Source organism: Haliotis rubra, unplaced genomic scaffold (assembly GCF_003918875.1).
Source record: "Haliotis rubra isolate DU_JTF1 unplaced genomic scaffold, ASM391887v1 Scf211, whole genome shotgun sequence".
Lineage (NCBI taxonomy): Eukaryota > Metazoa > Mollusca > Gastropoda > Lepetellida > Haliotidae > Haliotis > Haliotis rubra.
In genome coordinates this window covers 48998-76946 of record NW_025766126.1, presented here as the reverse complement: position 1 = coordinate 76946, position 27949 = coordinate 48998, and the positions used below count along the sequence as shown (strand labels likewise).

Sequence of the window (27949 nt, the reverse complement as noted above, 5' to 3'; positions counted from 1 at the left end):
TAACATGAAAGCATAAGGATACATCACATTGGCAGATGTCAACAGCAACCAGCCAGCTTGACTGGAACATATTTGGGATTAATAAATGGTTTTCGTGGTCAAATACCCCATATTTCTGAATCTTTGAACACCTAGGCACATATACATATGCTATAGGTAACGCAGTTCTATAAATTCATTTTCACAATATACTGGTCATGAAATACACAAAGAAATCGGGTAAGCTGTGGTGAGAGTCCCATGTTTGACTTGGGCATGTCCTTCCTTGCCTCCACCACAGTTACTTCAGTGATGAATATGATGTGCTGTGATGTGATGAATTACCCGTGCAGAATGTGTATACAAAAATTATATTCTGGTCATCCCAAGCAATCAAAGTGGAAGCTATACAATTCATTAACAAAATAATTCCAAATATAAACCCTAATAAATAGTGCAATAAAAAGTATAAAATAAAATAAATAAATCATACCAGATTCACAATCATGTCTAATTTCTGTCAACAATCATAAAGATAACAGTTGTAATCAATAAAATCAGGTTATATTACAAAATCATCTGACTATTACACTATAAATCCAAACCTATATTGAGCTCAACGGACAAATACAATCCCTCATGTACCTCAGCTCACCTGCCACAGCCTTCAGCAACCCTCTCAAGCATTTATGCCGGGACTAAAAGCAACACTTCAATGAGTTATTTAACTGATAAACACATTTTTACTTTCCACTCACACTTGTAGAATTTTGGAAATTTGTCTTTCAAGAATAGAAACATGTAAACTGATTTACTGAAGGTGACGGTTATGAAGGTGAGAGGTGAAGATGGGGAAGAGGGTCCACCTACTCCTGTGCTCTGGGCTTCATAGCTCGCCATGTTGTTCATGGTTGTCTCAGCTCAGGGCCACCAGGTGCAAGTTCACACAACATGTATTATGCTGGTGTTGTCAAAAGACAAACGGAGAGCAAAGCTTCTTAATCAATGTCTGCATAAAAGTGCATATATTTGGATATGCTTATAAGATATATCTGCTCTGGTAAAACCACCAGTGACCTGGTAATATCACATGTCATGATAGTAATGTCTATATAGATCAGAGACACATACATGCAGGAAAGAACATAAATATACATAAACAGGTAACAAAAATATGAACACAAAGCTAGTTACCGGTACTTCTTTCTCACATTATCAAAATGTATTATCTGAGAAATGTTAAACATCTGCACAGCAGTCATTAAGTACTACATGTCAGTTAATAACGACAAAGAACTATGTTCCAACATTTCAAGAGGCTGGTTTTGTGGTTCAATTGCCAGCTGCTTGCATTCACTGTTTGTACACCTTAAACACAGTGAGTGAGCAAGTTGGGTTTTACACCACTTTTAGCAATATTCCAGCAATATCATCGAACTCCAGAAATGGGCTTCACCCTTCAAAATGACAAGGCATTGAATCTATATCAACACTTCCAACCAGTATACACTTAAAACAACTGTATTTGGTCATGCAGAGGCTGAAGAATGAGGACTATTTTTATTGATATACAACTTCTTTATTCTATATAGGCAACGTTTCGACATAGATTCTAATGTCGTTGTCAAGCATTAGAATCTATGTCTAAACGTCACCTATATAGAATAAAGAAGTTGTATATCAATAAAAATAGTCCTCATTCTTCATCTACCCAACTTCTAGAATGCCAATCAAAGAAGTCATGCAGAGGCTGTCCTACTATTGGGCAGCCAGCCCAAGGTGTTCCCCCATTACCTTCTGAACACTAGAATCATCACTGAGTTTGGCAGAAGTAGAAAGTCATCCAGTGTTGTTCCAGGGCAACTCAGAAGAGGACAGATCAACAAGTAATAATCTGGGTCATGGAAAGTAAAGGTCTACACACTGGGGAACTACCAATTTAAAATCATGGCTCTAAACATTGGGTAAGTCTAAGGAATGTCTCATCAGAGACAAAGGTCTTGAGTCAAAGTGTAAATGTTAAGAGGTAGCGAACATATAATGCATTGGGATTTTCTGTGCTATGGTACAAGCATACACAAGGCGTCATATGAAATAGATTGGATATAAGTTTGAAATACCACAAGAGAATTCAAGGCAGTGTATTAGTAATTAATACAAATTTACTAAATAGATTTCAGTAAAGCTACAGTTCTCCTTCTAGCCTCACAAGAGAGGTTACATGTTGTACCAGCAATGGTTTCATACTGCTTTTAGCAATATTCCAGCAATACCACGGCGGATGACACCAGAAATGGGCTTCACACATTTTACTTGTGTGGGGGAATCAAACAACAAATGCTTTAACCACTAGGCTACCCCACTGCCCCCTCTCACTTTGAAATACACTTAAGAAGGTGTACCTTGTAAAATTGTACATTGTATTCTTTGTGCATTTTATACAATTGAAACTACTTATCAAGAGATACTTGTTCAAAAACCTAACTTAATGGCTCGACAATACTGTTCCCATTTTGACCTGAACCATTCCTCAATACAATGGTCCTATGTTTTCTAGATCCTATGATTTCTGTGATACACGTCTGTACATCTGTTAGTGGAATGTCAAGAAATCCACATCATCTTCATCTACAGAAGCAAGTGTGCTGGCACCTGCTGCTGCTGCTGGAGCAGTCTGAAGTATACACTGTTTCCACTAATGCTGGGAATTGGTGGAAATCTCACAATTGATGACTGGTTTATTACCAACGAGCAATCATCAAAAACAATTGGATAACATTATTTTAAAGATTATCCTCTTCAGGTTGTTATTGCAGAGAAGTATAATGTGGTTCTCTGTTGTTGTTTTTGTCTTACTGAGATATTGCATTTGCAAATTTCACATCCAACGTAAAATGATGCAACTTGCTACCTTAAAGTGATGACTATATATCATGAACATAAACTTCCCAGAGTCATCATGAAATATTCAGTCATGACTTTTCAGTAAATGAAGTGAGTTTTCTAAGAATTAAACACGTTTTCTACCAATGTTCCACCATCAAGTGTTTTAAACACTAAAACAATAGGTCCAAAATTGTTTGTGTTTGATTATGAGAAAATGAGATCGATTGCTTGGTCGTTTGGGCACTGCGACCGATCTTCAAATATTTCAATTAATCGGACCACCACTAGTTTCCATCTACCTTCCATAGACAATCCTGATAGTAGATAGCATGCACATGCAGCCTGAACATACCACATAGCTGCGAATAAACAAGCTCCTTAGCAACTGTGCAGTAGACTTTCCACAGCCAAGCACCACCCCAAACCCCCTTTAGCCATTAACTCCTACAGTGACAGGCCAACATGGGCATGACAAGCACAATCTGTGGTTGCATTACAAACATGATGTCACTGTACGTCCCTATCACTAGATATAGACCGCACACTCTTACTTGCTTGTGCCCACTTTTTGAGAAGTGGAATGTCTGGCCAAAAAAGCACTTTATGAAATATAGTATATAATGTAGAAAAGTCACAAAATGATTTACAGTGAAACCCATATCTGACAACATTTGGAATTAAAACAGTGAAATTGTAGACAAAGTAATGCTGCTTGAGTGGGCAGAGTAGTTGACACCAGAGAGATATTGCATCAAGCCGGTCACAAAATGTGGTTATAACAAATGTCACAAATATATACTTTATCTACTTAAATTCAAAACATCTAAGATCAACTAACTAAAAAATTACATACAAGATAAGGCATTTGGTTTCTACTTATTACTTGGATCTCTAGTTAGGGATCAGTCAACCTAAATGTTCACAGCATATTTTCATGAACATATATCTCATTAAGAAAATAAGAACACTATTAACTGCAACACTGTATCATACAGCTATTCACACAGTTTTCAGTCTTCCAACATTGTAGCACTAAGTATCATACAGATGTTTGTACAGTGTTCAGTTTTCCAACCCTGTAGCACTACGTATCATACAGATGCTTGTACATTGTTCAGTTTTCCAACCCTGTAGCACTACGTATCATACAGATGTTTGTACAGTGTTCAGTTTTCCAACCCTGTAGCACTACGTATCATACAGATGTTTGTACAGTGTTCAGTTTTCAAACCCTGTAGCACTACGTATCATACAGATGTTTGTACAGTGTTCAGTTTTCCAACCCTGTAGTTTTCAAACTCTATTGCACAACTGTATTATACAGACACACAAGACCGATGTCTGTGAATTTATCAAGCACATATTCTGCCAACCGAAATGCCAGAGTAAGTAACCTACTACTTGAAGTACTTGAGGCGAAGCATCACAGAAACACAGATAAATCATACACACAATCCTGGGCATTTACAGGACATATATAGACTTCTCAGGGAGAAGTGTCGTTGAAGTGAACAAGCCCATGCAATATAACTGTTAAGCACCAGCTTATGAGTATTCCAAAGCCATGATGTCATATAACAACTAACAACTAGTAACTGGCAATGAATATGAAACATCTAAGAAAAAAAGGGAAAACAATGTTGTTGTTTTTCCAGAACTAATATAATTTCTTTGGTCCACCTTACAGGACACATACAGATCTGCATATGCCCCTCCACATCACATACTGGCCTGCTAGGGAACAAGCAAAATACAATGCTGCAGAAACTAATTCACCAAAATTTGACTGTAAAAAGCTCAATGTATATCACCCGTGTGAACAGGTGTACTGAAACTAGAAACACTACCATAGGTTCATACACTTACTTCACACCAGTATACATATGTCATAACTCATCACATGTATTTTCATTTACATACTGAATGCCAGTGTTTTGGGTGGCATAACTCAGTAGTGGCCAGAGAAGCTGAATTTATTCTCCAACCATCAAACTAATAATCAGTAGACGTATATATATTCCCAAACCAAGACATACTTGTAAACACCATAAAAGGACATAATAATAATTAAAGAAGATAGGATGACCTTCCCCTGACTGCTGCTTTGCAATGACTTGTGCTCACCTAGAGATAGCAGAATGAAGCAAATATACTTCCCATCAAAAGTTTTCACTCACTGAAAACACTCACTTTATGTTATGTAATATATATATATATATATATATATATATATATATGGTAACATCGAAGACTGATTTCTCAACTAACTTGGGGGGACCAACTGCACACCTTATGCAGATGAATTGCATGAGGATCATGCATCAAATTGCTGAAAAGCATGTGCAAATATCATGCATGTGAACAGCTGCGTTTGGGTGTAAAGTTTTGTTAAGAATTTGCCAATTTTCAATGAGTTTTATCATTTCTTGAACTCATGACAATAATCTTTTCAACTGTATGAATTTGTTTTACAATACATCAGTCCATGTGTAAACAATACCTTTAAACAGTATGGAATATTTGGCAAAATTTAGTTTAGAACAGTTGCCTGAAGTAAGTGGCTATATTTACACTAGTGAGTCGAAACTTTTGATGGGTAGTATACATGTGTACTCTTTCCTGGTATATTTTCACTATCTTCTCGAAATATTTTTAAAAGCATGACAACAATATATGACTGAAGTGACTGTCATATTTCAGTTTACTATTAACACAATTTTAATCAGAATATAGTAGTAAATTTACTAATATTTTGCCTTTATTTCAGATTGTTCCCTCTTTCAAACTCTCCTAAACTCCTGATAAAAACCTGCCTTAAACATGTTTAAGAAAATCAAACTCATATTCCCTTGGCGTTATTTTCTCATAACAATTTTGTTCTGGTATAGAGTTATAGTCTTTGTTAAAATACAAACATGGTTCCTATCTCCTGCCACTGCAGGCAGGTAACTTCAAGAGGAGCAACTTCAGAGAATCATACAAGACTATTGTAACACAGTGAGACCCCGGATATCCGGACACATTCGTTTCTGTGTAAATCGTCCGGATAACTGAATATCCGGATATCTGGATTTCTGTCTTCCAGGCTTAGGTGTTGAATATACACTTAAAATCACTTCCAAAACAGCATGGTCGTTCTGATTTACCAATTACATTTCACTCTGTGCCAGATAGGCCTACTAATCACTACCAATATCCTGCTGATCAGTCATTAATCCGGATTAGCAGACCTTGTCTTGTGTCAACACAGGTGGGACACTTCACATGGTCAGCGGAAGATCAAAGCTTCATGTGGATAAGTGAGTGAATTTTGTGTTGATTTAGCCGGTTGCTTTGTAAAATTTACCATCTGGGAACGGAACCGCATATCCGTTATAGACAGTCACTTTTATAACGTACAAGATTGGTTATTTATGAAAATTGACCGGAAGGTGAGGTTACCGGATATTTGGGGTCCGGGTATCTGGGGTTTCATTGTACAATTAAAATAGGGTTTCTTTTAGTTTGACATCGATAGATACTGTTGACAATTATGCCTATAGACACCATGCTTATTTAAGGCTGAGATCTGAGACTGATACAAACCTACTGGCACCTGTTCAAGGTAGTTGAATTGAGTTAGCTCCCCTTTTCACAGCCACAACCATCAGTGATCTCCCTTGCACCACAATAACCCAGTGATGTCAGTGAAATAATCCCCAAACACAATTTTTTGGGCCAAGAGCAAACAAGCACCATGTTCCACAAAGCAACCTTATGCCATCTCTGGTTTTACAACACAGAATCTTGTGACAACATAAATTCATGACCTGAAAGGACAATTTCTACATTTTCAGGAAAGCAAAAGCTTTTGAACATTATCCAATGCTACAAACTTTAAGTATTGTTCCCAGAAGAGAATCTATAGCACAGATGTCTTTAGTCTATGGAATGTTAAAAAATGCTGAAACAGTCAGGCCCAAAACAGTGTACCACTGATCCAGCAATGTGAAAAAACAATGGTTCTCATAGTGCATTCAACACATATAGGGAACATGCATCTGTGGTTATGTTGAGGAGGTGACGTATCCTGGACACTTAAAGTATTGGTCACATGAAATACTTAACATGGCAGCTTGTTCAGTCAATAATTGAACCTGAGTTTAGAAATGCTGTATACAGAAAATCAGCTTACAAGATTGATTCTTACTTAAGTTTTCCCGCTCGCTTTCATAAATATGATCATCCTCAGGAACAAACATATAAAGCTTGTCCGTATCTACAATACTGGCTACCAATGAAGCATTATTAAATGTAAATGTCTGATTACAACGGCCCTACAAAAGTGGACAGCAACCCTGTATAAATAGTCAAGGGAAATGACTAAAACACTCTGAATGATGTCACTGTAGTAGTAGTAGTAGTAGTAGTAGTAGTAGTAGTAGTAGTAGTAGTAGTAGTAGTAGTAGTAGTAGTCACATGATGAGGATGAACTGAAGTCTCTGCTGAGCAGGCTGGTGGACATGGCCGCCACTTCACCTAGCTGTCATGGTTTCGTATCAGACGGGGAGCTGTCACCCCATTCATCACTGGTTTGCTAGGAGTACTGTTGGAAAGTTCCTCTTCAGACTGGCTGCTGTATGGCATATCATCAATATCACTAGTGTCACTGCGGATATCCCGCTCGATCTGAAACATCAGGGAAGTGTTCAATCATTCGGCAAAACAATGGTACGGGCAGGCGGTGTGTGGAATATTGACAAGTTTGGGATCCATGATCAGAGATATGTCAAAAACAAAATGAAACAAGAAGACACAGTCAACATCCCCCACTACAGTGTTCTGTTCTTACTTGGTTTCTGTTTCCACCACGACATTCATGTCCTGAAAACACATACCAAATTTCGTTTCCCTATCTACGACGGTTTTGGAGAAAATCTGTCCCCATTGGGGGTGTCAAGTCAAGAAAAGCATGACAAGGGCCATAACTCTGTAACAAATTGCAACAGGGTTTCCTTTTTCAAAGTCCATTAAGGCATTCATGTCCTGAAAACACATACCAAATTTGGTTTCCCTATCAAGAACGTTTTTTGAGAAAATCTGTCCCCATCATCTCGGACGGATGGAAGGGAGGAAGGTTAGATGGACGGAGCTCAAACCAATAACCAATACTTCGTGGTGGGGGATAATATAGTCTAGGTCTTCTGATTTAGTTATAGTATCACACTACACTAAGTCAGTAAGTGCATTAACACAGGACTGGAAAGTATAAACATTAGCACCATGTATTAAGGTAAAATACCAAAAATAAACTGGCTCTCTACAATATTGACCAGTTGGGGAGCCACAATATGTCAAAAACAAAATGAAAGAAAATCAGTAAAAGCCTTGATATTTGTAATATCACAACACACTTGACTCAGTTAGTGCACAGTCCCAGTTGAAAAACACAGGAAATCATTGTTGTCATGGACAAATGTAGGGGTTGAAGCATCCGTTACAATATTGGAAATTTTAACTATATATTGTATATTTATACTCTCCCCCCAAAAAGAACCGTTACACATTAGAATTGATACAATTATTAATTTTTGCTATTAATCATGTTGACAAAAGGTGGATGTTGGCAGCAAAACAATTTTATAGTGCACAACTCTTTTGTCCCTCCCTCCGTGCTCCCCTATCACTGCCTGACATCGACGTCCCATGGAAGCAATGAGGTTGTGAACATTTATTGGGGAATGTTCCTCATTCCTCTTGGAGAGCCTGAAGGAGTTCCTGATGACTGGGGTTGTGGGCAAATATATTCAATGGGGGATAGGTCCGTAGATCTGGCAGGCCATGACAAGATGGTGATATTGTTAGCATGCAAGAAGTTCATAGAAACATGAGCAACATGACGTCTGGTGTTGTCTTGCTGGAACACGCCACCATGACGTCTTAGAAATGGCACGACGTGGGGCTGCAAGACGTTATCTCTGTATTGCACTGCATACAGGTTCCCAGGAATGTGCACCAACTCTGTCCTGAAGTTATGGTTTATCCCTGCCCAAACCATGACACTCCCACCTCCAAAGCAACCAGCCTCCTGTACACAGTTGCAATGATAACATTCATTACGTCGACGACACATGCCAGGCGTCTAGGGCAGATTCCATGTACCCGCGAAGACGGTTACGGACAGTTTGACAGGAGATGTTCCTCCAACCAGGGATGCTTGCTGCTGTTGTGGTGGCTGAACGAAACCGTTCATGGAGGTGTTGAACCCGGATGTTATGATCTTGGCAGAGGTGGTAACTCTTGGTCTCCCTGACCTTGCCTTGCAGTGGCTGTGAGTCGCATCCATAACCTGTTTATGGTTGCCCTAGACATTAAACTGCCTTGCAGCCTCAGGTTGACTGGACCCATACTGCAATCTTCCAATAGCGTTACGTTGAGCGTTGAATAATCTTGGTATTGTTTCACACTTCAGTATTCGCAAACAATTGCTTTCTTTGAGTTGAGAACCCATGTGTGTTATAGCCAATGTTCAAATCTCAATACATGCACAACACAAACATCCGTTGGTTCATGTATTTTGCTGCATTTGGGCGGCATGTTTTTAACCTTTTACGTTTTCTTGTGTTGTCCTTGTGTGGGTTCAGTTTGGGTTACAAAATAGTTTCCTCTAATCTTCTTCTACAGATATTTATTCAAGAAAATGTTTTATATACACACTCATTTTATTAAATCAAATTTTAGAATGTGTAATGTTTCTTTTTTGGGAGAGTATATACTTACCCCGGTAACCTATCTCATGTCTTGTACTCAACATCCATCACATTAAGTTAAGGTTAAGCTTAACAATTTGGAAATTTTAACTATAAATTGTATATTTAATACTTATCCTATCTCACACGATGGATGAGTACAAGACGTGAGATAGGATAAGTTTAAACATTGTTAGTTTATAGACTTATCTTGTGAACGTCTGCACAATGTCACTCGCAGAAAGTTAGAAAGTATTCAAGTGAGTTAGTGAGTTTAGATTTACGCCGCTTTTAGCAATATTCCAGCAATATCACGTAGTAGTGTGAAGATTCATCGATATGCATCGAAGCATTGATCCATGGACCGCTGATATAGTGAATCGATACAAACTTTGACATTTTCGTATATCCCGATACGATACCTCCAATGGACAATACATCGATGTTTTAACTTTGGATATTGCCGAATCGCGATATCTGTCAAGAAAAGAAACTTACTTTTGTTTGATGATTAAAATACATGCTTCCCTTCATAAGTAAACGTTTTCTCGGAAATTCCTGTGCCAAGAACTGTGTCAGACATAGCGCTCGCATGTTATTAACAAGGACAAAGTCTATATAAAGTTTATAAACTTAATTTTAATTATCTCGTTTCCGAATGAACATTGAAAAACGCTGGCCTAGTTTGTCGAATACTTTAAAATGGTTTTGTTTTGATATTTAGGTGTTTAATAGTTACGGTTAGAATTAAAGATTTTAGTATCGTGATGTATCGTATCGCAGGTTGTATGCCAATACCAGCACTAATATCACGGCGGGGTTGGGCTCCACACATTGTACCCATGTGGGGAATTGAATCCATGCCTTCGGCATGACAAGCGAACGCTTTAACCACTAGGCTACCCCACTGCCCCGAACAGTCTTTGAAACCTCTATTCGTGAGCAACAATAAGTTCAAAAGACTTTCTTTGGCTGGGTCTATTAGAATAGAACTCTTTGAACAGTCAACATGTTCAAGCGCACTGTTTCGGTCACAAGTATCAGTCGCGCTTCCTCCCTGGGACTGTGATGTGGAAGGTTCGCTCAATGTTGACTGTTAAAAGAGTTGTATTCTATAATATTTCCTATATGAATCCATTATTGATCCAGTAGATGGGGCATAAGAAAGTCTTCCTAGTATTGTTCAACTTGTACACTAAAAGTGGCATAATTGAAATTGTCAGACTAAGTAAGCCAACTATGCTTTCAACACATTCAACAGTCTCCTGTCTTGCAACATGACAACTACACAAGGCATGCAGTAAAGTAGAGTGCATGTAAAGGGAAGTAACTCTACACACTGCGGGGTCGCATTAATTTTAGTTTGTATGTTCGAGACGCAGAATATTTACTATTTTTCCTTCTTCTAAATGGAAATAAACAGGAAACATACAGCAGGCTTTATGATGATGCGCTGTTGCATGAGAACCAAGATTATGTAATTTTCTGATTAAAATTGATATTTTATACTTATCCTGACTCATGCTCTTTTGCTTGTCTTCTTCTTCTTGCGAACATAGTGGAACACTTGTATCTCCCTAATTGAAGCTCCCGTCAGTGTAAAATCATTATTTAGTACTCACCAAGAGTTGCCTCCCTCTTCCAAATGCGCGGGGAAGGAGGCGCCACCTCTTCCCTCATGCTTCACTCTCTCCTGATATAGCGTCCAACACTTGAATTTACTGGGAAATCCAAAGTGTTATGTGGGGAGGATGGGAGGGCTAGCTTACCTCATGAGTCAGGATAAGTATAAAATATCAATTTTATTCAGAAAATTACATATTTTTCCTTATCCTGACTCATGCTCTTTTGCTTGTCGAATCCTACGGAAACGGAGGTGGGAAAACAGAATACTTTGGATTTAAATAATTAGTGATTTCTGTATAAGTAATAACCCCCTACGGGAACTCCAAATGGCACTGTAAGCTAATTCCTGCTGTTATAAAACATAAGTTCTACCAGCTGCCATAGATGGGGGTACTACAATATATAGATACTATGATAATAGTAATAATGGTATAAAGCGACTCCAAAGTGGAGAAGCGACCCCATGTACATAAACCATCAGTACTGGGCTTAAGACTACTATAGACTTAAGATATGTATATAATAGCACAAACTCCGTAGAGTTATAAGCTAGATGAAACTGGTATGATATATACATAATAATAATCTCATGAGACTAATCATCGTCTACGAGGGACTGTCAACTGCTGTGCGAGGACCATGGCACCGAAATGGTGAATACCTGAGACGTCCTCGGTGGTGATATCTCTCAGATAGTGGTTAGCAAACACCATGTCGGATTTCCAAAAGCAGCCCTCCATAATGGTATTCAACGAGCAATTTCCGTGTAGAGCGAGTGTGGAAGCCAGTGCTCTGATTTCATGGGGATTAGATGCTCTTGGAGGGTCGAGTCCTGCAGCCTTGTAGGCACGAAGTATGACAGTTCGGTCTGAGTCGCTGTCGATGGAGGGATGAATAACCGCTTGAGTTGTCGTCGCCTCGTTTTGGATCGTTGTAGATAGATTTTGAGTGCTCTCACTGGGCATAATGATAGGTCAAGCGTATCTTGAGGTCCGAGAATTGTGGAGAGTGCAGGAACATGGAATAATCTGTCTGGTTGACCTGGCAATTGATTCTTGGCGATAAAATCCCATCGCAGTCCCATATGCACTATGTTTTGATTGTCGTCAAAACGTATTCTCTCATGATCTAGTGCGTGAATTTCTGACATCCTGGCTGCCGTTGCTAGGGATAACAGGAACAAAGTTTTCTGTGACAGAAATTCAAAGGCTGTTGATTCCAGTGGTTCATAGGCCTCACTTGTGAGGTGTTGGAGCACTATATTTAGATCCCATGCTGGAGCGCGAAATCTCTGTTTCTGATCCTCCAATCGGAATGCACGTAGTAAGGCGAGTAACTCTGGCGTCTTATTTAGCTTGACACCAGTTCCCATAGTTATCACAGAACTTAGCGCTGCGAGATAAGTTGACAATGTCGAGACTTTTAAATGTTTATTTTGTCGTAGGTAACACAGATAGTTAGCCACTTGTGGATGTGTAGCATTTCTCGCTGTAAATCCCTTTTTAGCATCGTAAGTTTCAAAACTGTGCCACTTGTCGTCATACAAGTTGCGCGTAGAATTGCGTAAAGCAAGTGTGACTGCTTTCGCCGCTCTGGCTGAATAACCTCTCTTGTTTAGACACACTTTAATACAGTCCATACGTGAAGTTGGAATGCTCCTGGGTTTCCGTGTGCTTGTTTTGTGTGAGGATGTATTAGTAGATTCGAGCGCTTTGGTAGCTCTAGTGTTGGTTGTCCGATTTCTTGAATTAGAATGGGAAACCACGTTCTCGCTGGCCAGTAGGGCGCGATCAAAATCAGTTGGAGACTCTGTGTTTGACTGATTTTCTGTAACACCTGTGGAATTAGCGCGCTGGCGGCGGAAACGCGTACACGTTGAGGCCTTCCCAGGATATGCTTAGTGCGTCTGTTGCCCACGCCTGTGGATCCGGGACTGGTGATATGAATGTTGTTAGCTGATTGTTGAAGCGAGTGGCGAATAGGTCTACTAGCGGAGCTCCTATTTCCTTGATAATCTGTGCAAAGATTTCTGTATGGAGCATCCATTCTGTCGGTGACGGTAGATGTGGCCGAGAGAGTGCGTCTGCTAGTACATTCTTGGCTCCTGGAATGTGGCATGCTCTGACATGTATGTTGAGATCGTCGATTAGATCGAACAGTTGAAAGCATAGAGTCAATAGGTTCAATGATCTCGTTGAGCCTTGTTTGTTTACATAAAACGCCACTGTTGAGTTGCCGGTGTGAATCATCAGATGCGCATTCTGTAGAATAGTGCTCCAATGTAGTCGGGCGTTGATAACTGCTTTCATTTCTAGCATGTTTATGTGCAGCTTGCTCTCTTGCTGGTTCCATAACCCTGATGACGTCCGGTTGGCGAGATGAGCTCCCCAACCTTGGAGCGACGCGTCTACATAGAGATGGGTTTTGAATTCCGGCTCTGTTAAATAGATGCCTTCACAGACATTCGACCTCCTGGTCCACCATAGTAGATGAGGTCTGATGTGCTTCGGTAGTAGGTCGTCGAGATGAGTGTTGATGAGGACCTGTAACGGACGTAACTGTAGTCTGCCTCTGACTGTCATGTCTTGGGCTGACGTGAGGAGACCCAACAGACTCTGCCATTGTCGTAGTGGTAGCGGAGATAGTAAGGCTTGTGGGATGGTCTGTTGGATCTTGAGCCATCGGTCCTCTGGTACGACGATACGGTTCTGTGTCGTGATAAATCGAATGCCTAGAAATTGCAGATCTTGCGTAGGTTCTAGGTCCGACTTGAGTAGATTTACTAACCATCCTAGCTGTGTTAGTAGCTTGATGATGTAGTTTAACTGTAGTTTGAGACGCTGTGGATCTTGATCTACTTAAATCCCGTCGTCGAGGTAGAATGCACTGCGTAGCCCTAGACGATGTAGGTAAGTGACGATGGGTTTCGTTACTCTTGTGAATAACCAGGGGGCCGATGATATTCCAAATGGGAGTACTTTCCATTGATAATGCAGCCCGTCTAGTGTAAACCGTAGGTATTTCCTGGATTCGAGATGTATGGGGATATGTAGATACGCATCCTGCAGGTCTATACTGGCCATGTAGTCCATGGGACGAATTAGGTGCCGCAGTTGAGGTAGATGTATCATGCGAAACGTTGGTGGTTTGCGTAGATAATCTCTGTTGAACGTGCTCATGTTGTAGATGAGTCTGAACTTTTCCTTGGAGTTTTTCTTGGGCACTAGGAAAACTGGGGAGTAGAAGCCTGGTTCGATGTTTACTTGATCCAGTACTTCTATGGCCTGCTTGATTAGTAGCGATGCAACAGCTTCTCTTAACTTAAGTAGTTGTTGCGCCTGGAAGTCGAACTTGTGAGGGATGACTGTAAGCGGAGGCGTGGCCTGTAGTTGGATTCGATATCCGTGATGTAGGATGTTGGAGACATAAGGGTCTTGCAGCATTCCCCAGTTCTCCCAGTGCAGTTGAAGGCGTCCACCCACTTGTGATGGTTGTACTAGAACGGCTGGGGGTGGAAGGCTCCAGTCGTTCCGAACCCGTCTTTCATCGTTTATAGTTGCGGGAACCTCTGGGTGCCCTGCCTCTTCCAGATCCTCCTTTGTAGTTGCCGTATGGGCGACGAAAAGAATCTTTTCCTCTTGAGGTGGCCATCTTCCTGTCCCGTGCCTTCTGTAAGCCAGTAAACTTAGATTTTCCTGAATATCTCTGTGATGTCTGTCTGATGAGGCTGGATAGCGTATCCATCGACTTTATCATAAGGACTTCCCTTGAGTCCTTGGTGACTTCTTTAGAGACTTTATCTATTCCTCCATCGAAGATAGATGGCGAAGACCACGGGGCTGTGTTGAGTGGAGATGTAAACTGTTCACCCCAACTACAGGAAGCGAGGAGACCTTGACGACGAGCCAGAGTTAGCGCTGCGGAGACTGATGTAAGATGATCCGTTAAGAACTGCTGGTCCTTCTTCTGCATAAGGAGGGCCGAGTAAATCATTCTGTCATCTTCTGACGTAGAATCACGAAATCTGGCGATAGTCTTGGCATCGTTGATTACTTTGAAGTTATCGTTGATATCTTGTGCCTTGAAAATGGGTCCATATTATGGGATGAGAACTTTTTGGCGCTGAACTGTGGTAAGTGCGGCGCCTGGGCTTTAGTGGCTTTATGGAAGGCTGTGTCGAGATTCTGAGAGACTGTTGCTATCGGGTCGATCGGGGGTAGGGTGATGGTGTCTGCATCGTCCTCCCTCATGAGATAAGTGTGGGCCGGGTTACTGTTCTTGGAAGGTGAAGCTAGGTCCAGGTTGTTAACCATCCAGTAGCGTATTTCTGCGTCGGAGAATATAATGCCTCCATCATCTTCTGTAACGGGATCTCTAATCAGAGGTTGATCGGATGGTGACTGAGGTGGAGACCTGTATACTTCTACCGCTGTGCAGGATGACGTCAACGGAGACCTGTCTGGGGACTTCCGTGAAGACTTGTGAGGCGAACGGTGTGATGACCTGCGTGGAGACCTGGTGAACGACGAGGTGATCGACGCGGAGATCGGCGAGGAGATCGTCGTGGAGACCGGCCTGGTGAACTGCGTTGATACAGTGACCTTCGCGGAGATCTATGTGGTGAACGTTGATAGCTTCGCGGAGCGCTCGGGGAATCCCTCAATGACCTTGTAGACGAAGATGACTTGGAGCCTGTATATGGAGCCCTTCGCGAAGACCTTCGCGAAGCTTCATCTGTGTCCGGTCCTGGGGAGTGACGACTTGACCTTCGCGAAGGCTGTGGGTCCGAGTCAGAGTCCGGGGATGATAGGATCTTCCTTCGCGATCCTCCTGGATGATCATCGGAGTCCGAGACAGGTGACGCTCTAGCTGTCCTTCGCGAAGGCCTTCGCGAAGGCTGTACATCTGGGTCCTTCGCCGAGGTTGGCTGTGACGTCTTTCGCGAAGGTGGCTTCCCCATCGATGACTTGATAGCGGCTGCTTCATTCACGTAAGGTCCCTCTGGGGTGTCGTCTACGTAGGAGCATTCGCGAAGGCTCGGCCTCTGGGCTGGTTGTCTCTCCAGGCCGTAGCAGTCTTCCATCATCTTCATAATGTGTAGGACCAGGTCATCTGGGACGGTCTGCGAACATGTAGATGGTGCCCTCTCTGCGTTGGTAGTGATGGGACCCTCAGGAAGATCATCAGACATCAGCGTTGGTACATCAGACTGCGTGTTGATCTGCGCTGACGTCACTGTAGCCGACACCGGTCGTTTCTTGTGGCGTACATCGGGTATGATGATCAGCTGATCATCATACAGGCCTAGTTCTGCGGCGGGAACAATCTCGGCGGAGAAAGTCCTAGTAGACTTCGCTGGTTTCCCCTTGGAGGTAGACGCTGCCCTGGGGATACGGAGTCTGCGTTGTGACGAAGTGGAAGCCCTCTTAGTCTTCGGCTGCGACGACGGGATGTCTGGGGATGCAGGACGCTTCTTGGAGCTAGCGGACTGCGTCCCACGCCTCTCCTCCGAGGGTAACTCTAGCGGAACACCAGACGGGAGGGGGTCGTCCGACAGCAGTTGACTGGTTAGGGGTTCCGAAGTATCGGCCATGGCTAGGTTCTGTTTACGTGACCTATCTGCTGCGCGTCTCAAGACGCAAAGATAATATTTGTTAAATGCAGAGTTAGACAAATTGTTACAGTAACTGCAACGTGAAGAAAAAGCACATGGTGCAGTACAGCTAGGGCATATTAAATGTGGATCGGCAGCAGAAAAACGTAGCCTACAAACAGTAGTTTTTCATCAATGCAAACTGCTGAACAATCACGGCGTCCCGTGAATAAACAGCAGAAACACGAATAAATATCAATACATAATTGTTGAAGGATACTAGCTAAACCTCTATAGATGACTATAGGATATAGTGTGTAGGGAGACACAGGCGCTCTCACATCCTGCTCACTGGGCGAAGAAGGAGAGAGTGAAGCATGAGGGAAGAGGTGGCGCCTCCTTTCCCGCGCATTTGGAAGAGGGAGGCAACTCTTGGTGAGTACTAATTATGATTTTACATTGAAGGGAGCTTCAATTAGGGAGATACAAGTGTTCCACTATGTTTGCAAGAAGAAGAAGACAAGCAAAAGAGCATGAGTCAGGATAAGGAAAAATATATTTTTTTTTTTAGCCCCTAGGCACAATTACAGCATTTAGGCCTGCTTATCATGAGACTGTTAAAACCAAATGTAATTAAAGTGTTTCATCACTATGACCACAAAAGCTGATGTCAGGTTTTTTGGCCTTATCATGTATTTGATTTCATCATACGGTAACCTCTGTGTCCAATTCAGCCTGCAATACCAATGGAAACACAGCACTATTTCAACAAACCTGATAACATGACTGAATATTTTTACTGGAGCTATATTCAAGCTACCGCACTGTTATCAATTGTAGGCCAATGGGTGGCACATAATGATGTAACCACCCAATGAACATTAGCCAGCTCCTATGTCAAGATGGTGGAGTCCACTTGGAGCAATGAGTGAGTGAGTTTAGTTTTACGCCGCACTCAGCAATATTCTAGCGATCTGTAAATAATTGAGTCTGGACCAGACAATCGGACCAGTGATCAACATCATGAACATCGATCTACACAATTGGGAACCGATGACATGTCAACCAAAGTCAGCGAGCCTGACCATCAAATCCTGTTGGTCACCTCTTACGACAAGCATGGGTCACTTGGAGCAATGACTACACCACACTATACAACTTGTGCCTCTTGTTGTACGGATATCCTTACCGATCCCTTTGTAACTTTCATGACAATCACTCGCAGTATGAAGCATGTCCACACAATGTGTAGAACTTGAAGGACAGCTAGCAGAAAGTTGAACAGCCAAAAGCATGTCCCCACTGCAACATAGTCGTGTACTTCGAAGTAGGTGGTCTTCAATATCCTGAAACAAGCAACAAAAATAGAATAATCATAGATATCAACACATTTTAACTTCCTGTGTATATGATTAACACGCATTTTACAATAGAAAATAACAGAGACTGATTTCCAAAAAAGGTAGGTGAAATATTACGAAGTGAACAATCAGTTCCAATCAGAACTACTTAGATGATATGTACAATAGAAAAAGAGAGGCATGTTTCCAAAAAGATGGACAGCCACCGCAAGTGACCTTGATATTCTCTACAGGTGTAGCAATGGTACATCAGTTGTGAGGCCTCCAGCTCTGTTGTCATGTTACAGTTGAGAAAACAAAGTGTGGGGGCAACAGTGGTAAAATCTCAACAATCAATTCATGCTGGCCCTTCTCACTGAAGCTGCTAAATTATCCCCGAGTTGGAGGGTGCTAGTTACCAGCCAGCTGGTGGTGGCTTACCAGAAGGGGTAGAGGTACAGCCGACAGAACACCCAGATTGCGATGAAGATGAAGAACAACACTTCACATAGTAACTGCTTCTTCAGGTATTTGGCCATCTTAGCTGCCTGGACAGAGGCAGAAGATCCATATGTATTGCACAGAAAGTAAAACATTGCTACAGGACTTCACACACATAACACAGGACATTAAACATTCCTAGAGGACAATGACATAGATTCAGGTTAATTGCATGCTGGCAGCTGGTCTTTCAGTAGCAGATTCTAGAGAAAATATATGCTATAGATGAATCCCATTTTAATCGTACATCAATTCTCACTGATACTTGTTAATCAATAGACTGTGAGCCAGGCTCAATCATTTCCCGGACTGGAGTCATATAGCATAAAAGGTTGTTGAGCAAAGCATTAAACTAACAAACTACAAACCAGTTCTCATTCTCTGTAAAGCTGCTAAATACAGATGCTCATTACAACTTACGAGGGCAGTTTTAGCTAATTCAAGGTGTATTAGGACAGTATGTTGTACTGGCAACTAAGATAATGGTGATGGAGAAAGTAGCCATGGTGGAGAGAGAGGGCAGAAGGGGAGGCACAGCAGGGCTGATGAAGGAGTAGAGGAGACAAGGAAGACATGGATGATTGGCCTGTCGAGCACCACTCATGACACCTACCAATTCTTTATTGATATTTCTGCAAGTCGTTTCAAACCCGATTTTGACTCTCAACTAAACAATCTTGACACAAATGGATGATGATATATTCACACAAAAATGGGGGTGTGGTCGAAACAAACGCTCTGATTGGTCAGGGCTTGTAAAATCTGCACATTTTTTTTATAAATTCGAGGGAATTTTTACTTTCATCAGCTGCTTGACTTGGAGGAAATGTAGGATTTTTCCCAGAAATGGCTTCTCAAAGAAAGCATCACTTGTAAATGTCTCCGTACCAAACATCACCGAACCAGAGGGCTTGCTTCAACCACACACCCATTTTGTGCGGATACATCGTCATCCATTTGTGTCAAGATCATTGTACAGTCCGATTGAGTCAGAAACGGACCAATGAATTGCAAATTTTATCATTGTACAAAATTGCCACATAAATATAAATAGTACACATGTTTATCATTTACTAATACCCAACAGCTTTTTTATATTGGAAAATTTTCCGGACTCCACCAAAAAAGTTATTACAGAAACTATCATCATTGAAAACGCAAAAGTTGTTATCTGTCGCGGCGGGGTGAAACCGCAGAAACGGAACAGCCAGTCATGGCGGGGGACATCTCAAAATCTATTCCGGGAGACCTGTTGACACAGTTTTGCCAAGTTTCAGTCGTGATTTTGTAAAGGGATTCCTTAACCAAAACGTCAGTCACGTAATCTAAAAGTTGTGTTTGATCTGGCAACATCTCCTTTGACAATTCCCCATATCATTTCAATGGGGTTAAGGTCACAGTGATAGGGTGGAAGTTGCAGAATATCGTGACCCTTACTTTTTATGTAACTGTCAACTTTGTAGAAAGGTTCACCTTTGTGGTTTTTTTATGATCTCATATAGCTGAGGCTTCGTTGCCTTTGAAGGCCGTGCGATCTGAAATTTGTCGAGCCATGATATCATATCACCTTTTCGACTGTTTGATGTCGGGGCTTTACTGTCGGGGTCCTGCACGCTGTGGTATGGGGCATTGTCCATTACGATAAAAGACTTCTCTGGTAGAGCTGGTACCAACTTGTTTTTAACCCACTTGTGGAAAAGCGCACCATTCATCTCGGAATGGTAGTCTCTGTTATCTGTGGACTTTGCCCTGAATACCAAGTCGCAGCCTGGGAGAAAGCCTTTGCTGGAGCAACCAGCATAGAGAATGATTAGTCTCTCTCCTTTCCCTAGAGGCAGCTTTCTACGTGACCCCTTATCAACCCTATCGGGTACCCACTGACTGCTGGCAGTGTGCGAGGCATTGACCTAGGTCTCGTCCAAGTACACTGGCTCGAACCCTTCCTCGCTCTTCTTCTTTATAACCCTGAGAAAATTATTTCTCAAGCTTAACGATATCAGGGCGTTCACAGAGTACTGACCTATTCTCCCCCGGAATTTTCTTTTAACGATACCCGAAAGAGTGTAAGAGTTGCCAGAGTGTGTACTTTGATACTCTGAGGTTGTGTTCTTGCTTCAAATGCTTTTTTAAAATTTTCAGCGACATGTATTTGTTTTCAGAATAGAAATTGTTGATGGACTGCCTTACAAGGTTCTTTTGAAAGTTGTCCAAATGTTTTAATTTGTGTGATTTTGACACCACCCCTACCTGCTTCGCATCACCCTCACAATGTATGTGTTCCAGAACATTTGTCAGTACCCTTGCTGATACTCCTAAAGCTTTTGCTGCCCGCCTACGGAATTTATTAATGGCATAAAATGGTTTGCCCCTTTCGGCTTCAGCACGGAAAAAATCGTACACTTTAATCATCAACTGTTTCACGTCAGCATTCAACTTCATTTTTCATCAGGCATTTGTATCCCTTGCACGACGAGATAGTGGCTGTTCCGTTTCTGCGGTTTCACCCCGTCACGACAGATAACAACTTTTGCGTTTTCAATCTGGTGGAGGAGAGGTGGTGGTAGATCTGGTGGGGGAGGGGAGAGGTGGAGGAGGGAAGAGGTGTTGGAGGGGAGAGGTGTTGGTGGAGGAGGGAAGAGGTGTTGGTGGAGGAGGAGGGGGGAGAGGTGAGGTGGTGGTGGTGGTGGAGGAGGAAGGGAGAGGTGGTGGTAGATCTGGGGGAGAGGTGGTGGTAGGGGGAGACCTGGTGGAGACCTGGTGGAGGGGGAGGTGGTGGTGGTAGATCTGGTGGAGGGAGAGGTGGAGGTACAGGTGGTGGAGGAGGGAGAGGTGGAGGTAGATCTGGTGGAGGGGAGAGGTGGTGGTAGAGGTTGGGGAGGGGCGGGAGAGGTGGTGGTAGATCTGGTGGAGGAGGGAGGGAGAGGTGATGTTAGATCTGGTGGAGGAGGAAAGAGGTGGAGGTACAGGTGGTGGAGTAGGGGAGAGGTTGTGGTAGAGGTCGGGGAGGAGGGGAGAGGTGGTGGTAGAGGTCGGGGAGGAGGGGAGAGGTGGTGGTAGAGGTAGATCTGGTGGAGGACGGGAGAGGTGGTGGTAGATCTGGAGGAGGAGGGAGGGAGAGGTGGTGGTAGAGGTAGATCTGGTGGAGGAGGAGAGAGGTGGTGGTAGATCTGGAGGAGGAGGGGAGGGGAGAGGTGGACATCTGGAGGAGGAGGGAGGGGGAGAGGTGGTGGTACATCTGGAGGAGGAGGGGAGGGGAGAGGTGGTGGTAGAGGTAGATCTGGTGGAGGAGGAGAGAGGTGGTGGTAGATCTGGAGGAGGAGGGGAGGGGAGAGGTGGTGGTAGATCTGGAGGAGGAGGGGAGGGGAGGTGGTGGTACATCTGGTGGAGGACGGGACAGGTGAAGGAAGGAAGAGTGGTGGTTGATCTGGTAGATTCTTACAGCCATCCAGTGGTCAGAAGCATCATGCACAACTAGGACCAGTGTCCCAACACGGACATAGTTTATGATCCAGGAAAAGTACAACAGCATCATCGTGATCATGTGATGAGTAGCCATCTCCCAAAAGTCCTGAAAAACAACATGGTGATTTGTAGACACAACCAAGGATAGACAGATAGCCTACATTTTGTTGAAGCATGATTAATTGAAAATTACTTGTTCATTACCCAGTAACTGTTGACCCACCTTGCGTTTGACATCATAGAAAAGTGTGAAGAGCAAGCACCAGTAGAAGCCCATTTCCACCAGATAGAAGTAGTAGATGTCATTGGTCACATGCTGCAACACAGAGTACACATCATACACCTGGCAAACAGTACATCATAAAGCTGCTACACAATACACAACCAGGAAGGTGCGGGAATGGATTAGTTTCACACGGCATAGAGTATACAGGGACAACACAAACAGCTGCTTTATCTATTGGCTGAAGTTCTGTTGAAGTGCAGGATCGTGAAACATCTGTGGCCAACAGTGTGAGCATTAATATGTCTCACTGCACTGTACCCAACAATCAGACTGTTCCTATCTGATTGGGTACAGCACCCGACAACCAACCTGGTCCTATCTGACTGGGTACAGTATTCGACAATCAACCAGGTTCTATCTGACTGGGTTCAGTACCCGACAACCAGCCTGGTCGTATCTGACTGGGTACAGTACCCGACAACCATCATGGTCCCAGTGTGCGAAATAGACACTGGCCCACTAGCCCGTAGCTAGTAAAAATCCTGTCGGGCCAGTAAATCTCCACAGTCACTGGCCCGACTGACTAGTGAATTTTCATGGGGTCATTTTGTAAATATATCACTCTTTCTGACTTGTTAAGTTATAATACACTTTTAAATCATGCAAGATTATGGCCTGATAAACATGTTCATCATATTAGCAGCTTGATGATGAAAGACGTGTTGACATTCAAATTTTGGGCTAGTGAATTATTTTGTGGGCTAGTAACATTCAGGCTTAGCTAGCCCGACTGGCTAGCAAAATTTGGAGGTATTTTGCACACATCTTTCTTACACATCAAAATCCTGATCAAAGGACTATAACAATCTTAGCTACTTAAGACTGATTTTGACCAACTATAACTTGTAGGGCTGCTCCTGTTCTTGCAAGAAGATTGTGATTACATCAAAGCTTAAGATTGCAACCTACAGGATTTACAACAAGCATTGTCACAGGGGTGACATAATCCCCCCGCTGCAAATTATCAAATCAAACTTATAAAGTAATGAAAGTTTAAGATGAAGTTAAATATCAACAAAAACATGACTAATCAACCTCTCTTGATATCTGGCTCTTTAGTTGTTCAAACACACACATATTTTCAAGATTGACTTTGACCTTGACATGAATGTCATAGTGTATGAAATATGCAAAACTAGTACTAAAGAAATTGCTTATTGAAAAACATTCAAGAGAAGTCTTAAAAGTCTATGAAGAAAATCAAGTGAACTGTTCATAAAATATCTTGCTGACAATTCAGGTTAACATGCTGAAAACTTCAAAGTGTCGTCGTGACCCTAGAAATTATGTGAAGGTCACCAAAATTGACTGGGCCCTGGGCCTTCCCTAGATTAAGCTTGGTGTCAAATATGAAGAAAGTCCAGTAAATATTTTTTGCGATATCTTGCTGACTATCTAACATGCAATTTAACATGCTGAATGCTTCAAAGTGTCTCTGTGACCTTGAAAATTAAGTGAAGGTCACCAAAATTGACTGGGCCCTGCGCCTTCCCTAGATAAAGCTTGGTGTTAAATATGAAGAAAATCCAGAGAACGGTTCTTGAGATATCTTAACCTGCAGGTTTAGATCCTGAAATCTTCAAAGTGTTGCCATGACCTTGAAAATTAAGTGAAGGTCACCAAAATCGACTGGGCCCTGCGCCTTATTGAATATGAAGAGAATCCAGTGAACGGTTCATGATGCAGGTAAAATGTTAAAGTCCCCTTGTGACCTTGAAATAAAGGTCAAGGTCACCAAACCTGAGTTTCTTATACAGTGATGAAACTAGGTACCAAATATGAAAAGAATCTAGTGAGCGGTTCTTAAGCTATTCCAATTTGTACGTACGGAGCCTAATACTACATTTTCCTGTTTCGCGCTAAACGCTCGGCAGGGGATAATAATTCAGTCTCTTACTTGGACCCAACAATAACCAATGTCATAATGCATAGGAATCATCCTACCTGTTTAGGCCATCCCTTCCAACAGTTGGTTGTGTCCCACAGCCATGGCTTCTGACAACAGACAATATGGAGAGGTGTCAGTCCACATGGAGAGGTGTCAGTCACAGTCCCCAGGAGAGGTGTCAGTCCACATAGAGGTGTCAGTCACAGTCCCCAGGAGAGGTGTCAGTCCACATAGAGGTGTCAGTCCACATGGATAGCTGTCAGTCCACATAGAGCTGTCAGTCCACACAGAAAGGTGTCAGTCCACATACAGAGAGGTGTCAGTCCAGATAGAGAGGTGTCAGTCACAGTCCCCAGGAGAGGTGTCAGTCCACATAAAAAGGTGTCAGTCCACATTAAGAGAGGTGTCAGTCCACATAGAAAGACGTCAGTCCACATAGAGAGAGGTGTCAGTCACAGTCCCCAGAAGGCGCATCAGTCCACAAGGAGAGGTGTCAGTCCACATAGAGAGGTGTCAGTCCACATACAGAGAAGTGTCAGTCACAGTCCCCAGGAGAGGTGATAGTCCACAGAGAGGTGTCAGTCCACACGGACAGGTGTCAGTCCACACAGAGGTGTCAGTCCACATACAGAGAGGTGTCAGTCACAGTCCCCAGGAGAGGTGCTAGTCCACATAGAGATGTGTCAGTCCACATAAAGGTGTTAGTCGCAGTCCCCAGGAGAGGTGTCAGTCCACAAGGAGAGGTGTCAGTCCACATAGAGAGGTGTCAGTCCACATAGAGATGTGTCAGTCCACATAGGGTGTTGTCAGTCACAGTCCCAAGGAGAGGCGTCAGTCCACATAGAGAGGTCTCAGTCCACATGGTGTCAGTTGCAGTCTCCAGGAGAGGTGTCAGTCCACAGAGGTGTAAGTCTACATGGAGAGGTGTCAGTCTATATTGGGAGGTGTCAGTCCACAAGGAGAGGTGTGACTGTGAGGTGTGACTCCACAGGAGAGGTGTCAGTCCACATAGAAGTGTCAGCACAGTCTACATTGAGGGGAGTCAGTTGCTGTCCACAAGGAGGTGTCAGTCCACACTGTGAGGTGTGAGTCCACAAGGAGAGGTGTCACAGTCTACATGGAGAGGTGTCAGTCTACACTGAGAGGTGTCAGTCTACACTGAGAGGTGTCAGTCCACTTAGACGTGTCAGCACAGTCTACATTGAGGGGAGTCAGTTGCTGTCCACAAGGAGAGGTGTCAGTCCACACTGTGAGGTGTGAGTCCACAAGGAGAGGTGTGAGTCCCCAAGGAGAGGTGTCACAGTCTACATGGAGAGGTGTCAGTCTACACTGAGAGGTGTCAGTCCACTTAGACGTGTCAGCACAGTCTACATTGAGGGGAGTCAGTTGCTGTCCACAAGGAGAGGTGTCAGTCCACACTGTGAGGTGTGAGTCCACATGGAGATGTGTCAGTCTACATTGAGAGGTGTCAGTACTGTCAGTCACAGTCTACATTGAGAGGTGTGAGTCCACATAGAAAGGTGTCAGTCCACAAGGAGAGGTGTCAGTCCACAAGGAAAGGTGTCAGTCTACATTGAGAGGTGTCAGTCACAGTCCAAATAGAAGGTGTCAGTCCACATGGAGATGTGTCAGTCTACATTGAGAGGTGTCAGTCACAGTCCACATAGAAAGGTGTCAGTCCACATGGAGAGGTGTCAGTCACAGTCTACATTGAGAGGTGTCAGTCACAGTCTACATTGAGAGGTGTCAGTCACAGTCCACATTGAGAGGTGTCAGTCACAGTCTACATTGAGAGGTGTCAGGCCTCACTGAGTGGAGTCAGTCACAGTCTACATTGAGAGGTGTCAGTCACAGTCTACATTGAGAGGTGTCAGTCCTCACTGAGTGGAGTCAGTCACAGTCTACATTGAGAGGTGTCAGGCCTCACTGAGTGGAGTCAGTCACAGTCTACATTGAGAGGTGTCAGGCCTCACTGAGTGGAGTCAGTCACAGTCTACATTGAGAGGTGTCAGTCACAGTCTACATTGAGAGGTGTCAGGCCTCACTGTCAGTCACAGTCCACATAGAAAGGTGTCAGTCTACATTGAGAGGTGTCAGTCACAGTCCACATAGAAAGGTGTCAGTCCACATGGAGAGGTGTCAGTCTACATTGAGAGGTTTCAGTCACAGTCTACATTGAGAGGTGTCAGGCCTCACTGAGTGGAGTGAGTCACGGTCGACATGGTAGGATGTCAGTCCAAATGAAGAACATTTCTTCCTGAGGACACGCCTTAACCCAAGATACAATGCAGACTTTGTGGTCATGCCATCCTCATATATGTCCTTCATCTAAATAAACAGAATTATCATATTATTGAGTTTAGAAATTAACACACAAAAATTCTTTAGCTATTAGAGCTTCTGTAGTTCTGTAGGCAGAAAGGCTTGTTTTCTACAAGTGACATAGCACATTCATGAATCTAGTGTACTCACATCCCACAAAGTGAACATTCCATATGTGAAGGATGTCAAGTAGAACAGCATCTGCCAGCTGAAATAATCAACACAAACTCTGTCAAGACAAAACACTTCTTCAAACAAAACGTCCTGTCAAAACAAAACACTTATCCAAAACAATACACACTGCCCAAACAAAACACTTCTTCAAAACAATACCCGATGCCCTAACAACAATTATGGTAAGTCAAAACAATACTTCTGGTGAGTGACACCTCCCCTCCATCATCCCCACTCATGAGGGGACATTTATTGAAAACAATCAACTTTGTCAGAAATGTACTTTTTAGAGTAGAAATATTGTTTATACTCATACTGTCTGCTTCTCTCTCCCTCAGCTCGAGATGCAGAGGAAACATCTGTGTTGTGTTTCCCAAGAATAGTAAAGACATTTCAGTTAAAAGCATCCCATCATCGCATATGCATTACTTATCACACTTTCCATTTTCGTAATTTCCAACTAAAAAAAACAGTGGTAATTAGAGGAAAGTGAGAATTGGTTGGTGGGTAGTTTTGTGTATGAGTCAGGATAAGCATGAAATAATGTTTTGATTATGTTTCTTTCCTTATCCTGACTCACACTATTTTTTCAATCCGTCAGTAGGTGCTGGGCAGCAACCTAATTTTTAATTCATGTACTGTTTATGTAACCCCTTGGTAACTGCCAGTCTTCTTGAATCTTGATGAAAAAGGGTACCACCTTCATTTCCAAACAAAAGAAAAAGAAATAAATAGGTTTCTTACTTGTCTTAAGGGGATCCTTATGTTAAGAATAGGTCATAATCGTAACTGAATGAGTGAGTGAGTTAGTTTGGTTTTACACCGCTTTTAGCAATATTCCAGCAATATCACGGCGGGGGACGCCAGAAATGGGCTTCACACATTGTACCCATGTGGAGAATCGAACCCGGGTCTTCGGCGTGACGAGCGAACGCTTTAACCACTAGGCTACCTCACTGCCCCCATAATCGTAACTGAATTGTTGTTTCAAATTACATAGTAAATGGACTGAGAATCTCAGTTGTTATCTATTGGGACAATAACCAGACAATAACCACATGTGATTCTGGGTGAACATTATCTTGTTGAAGGAAATGTAAAAGGTCCAGATTGATGAATACCGGCAACATCTTCGGTAGCGATATATCTAAGATACAGGATGGC

At 42.7% G+C, this 27949-nt stretch overlaps 1 protein-coding gene and 1 long non-coding RNA gene across 2 annotated transcripts in view; one reads left to right on the top strand and one right to left on the bottom strand.

Annotated features, from left to right (window-relative positions):
- Positions 1 to 5394: 5394 nt before the first annotated feature.
- Positions 5395 to 27949, bottom strand: part of LOC124276679 (ceramide synthase 5-like) — a 44518-nt gene continuing 21963 nt past the window's right edge. Inside the window, exons 4-10 of the mRNA XM_046712318.1 lie at positions 26762 to 26819; positions 24346 to 24396; positions 22339 to 22431; positions 22093 to 22221; positions 18594 to 18700; positions 18002 to 18158; positions 5395 to 7533 (exon numbers count right to left, since the gene is read on the bottom strand). Coding sequence (XP_046568274.1) covers positions 7384 to 7533; positions 18002 to 18158; positions 18594 to 18700; positions 22093 to 22221; positions 22339 to 22431; positions 24346 to 24396; positions 26762 to 26819 — 745 coding nt within the window. The 3' untranslated portion in view covers positions 5395 to 7383. The remainder of the gene's footprint in view (positions 7534 to 18001; positions 18159 to 18593; positions 18701 to 22092; positions 22222 to 22338; positions 22432 to 24345; positions 24397 to 26761; positions 26820 to 27949) is intronic.
- LOC124276680 lies at positions 7152 to 19344 on the top strand. Its single transcript, XR_006898618.1, has 3 exons — positions 7152 to 7164; positions 12619 to 12622; positions 19225 to 19344. It is a non-coding gene; the product is annotated as an uncharacterized LOC124276680 (long non-coding RNA).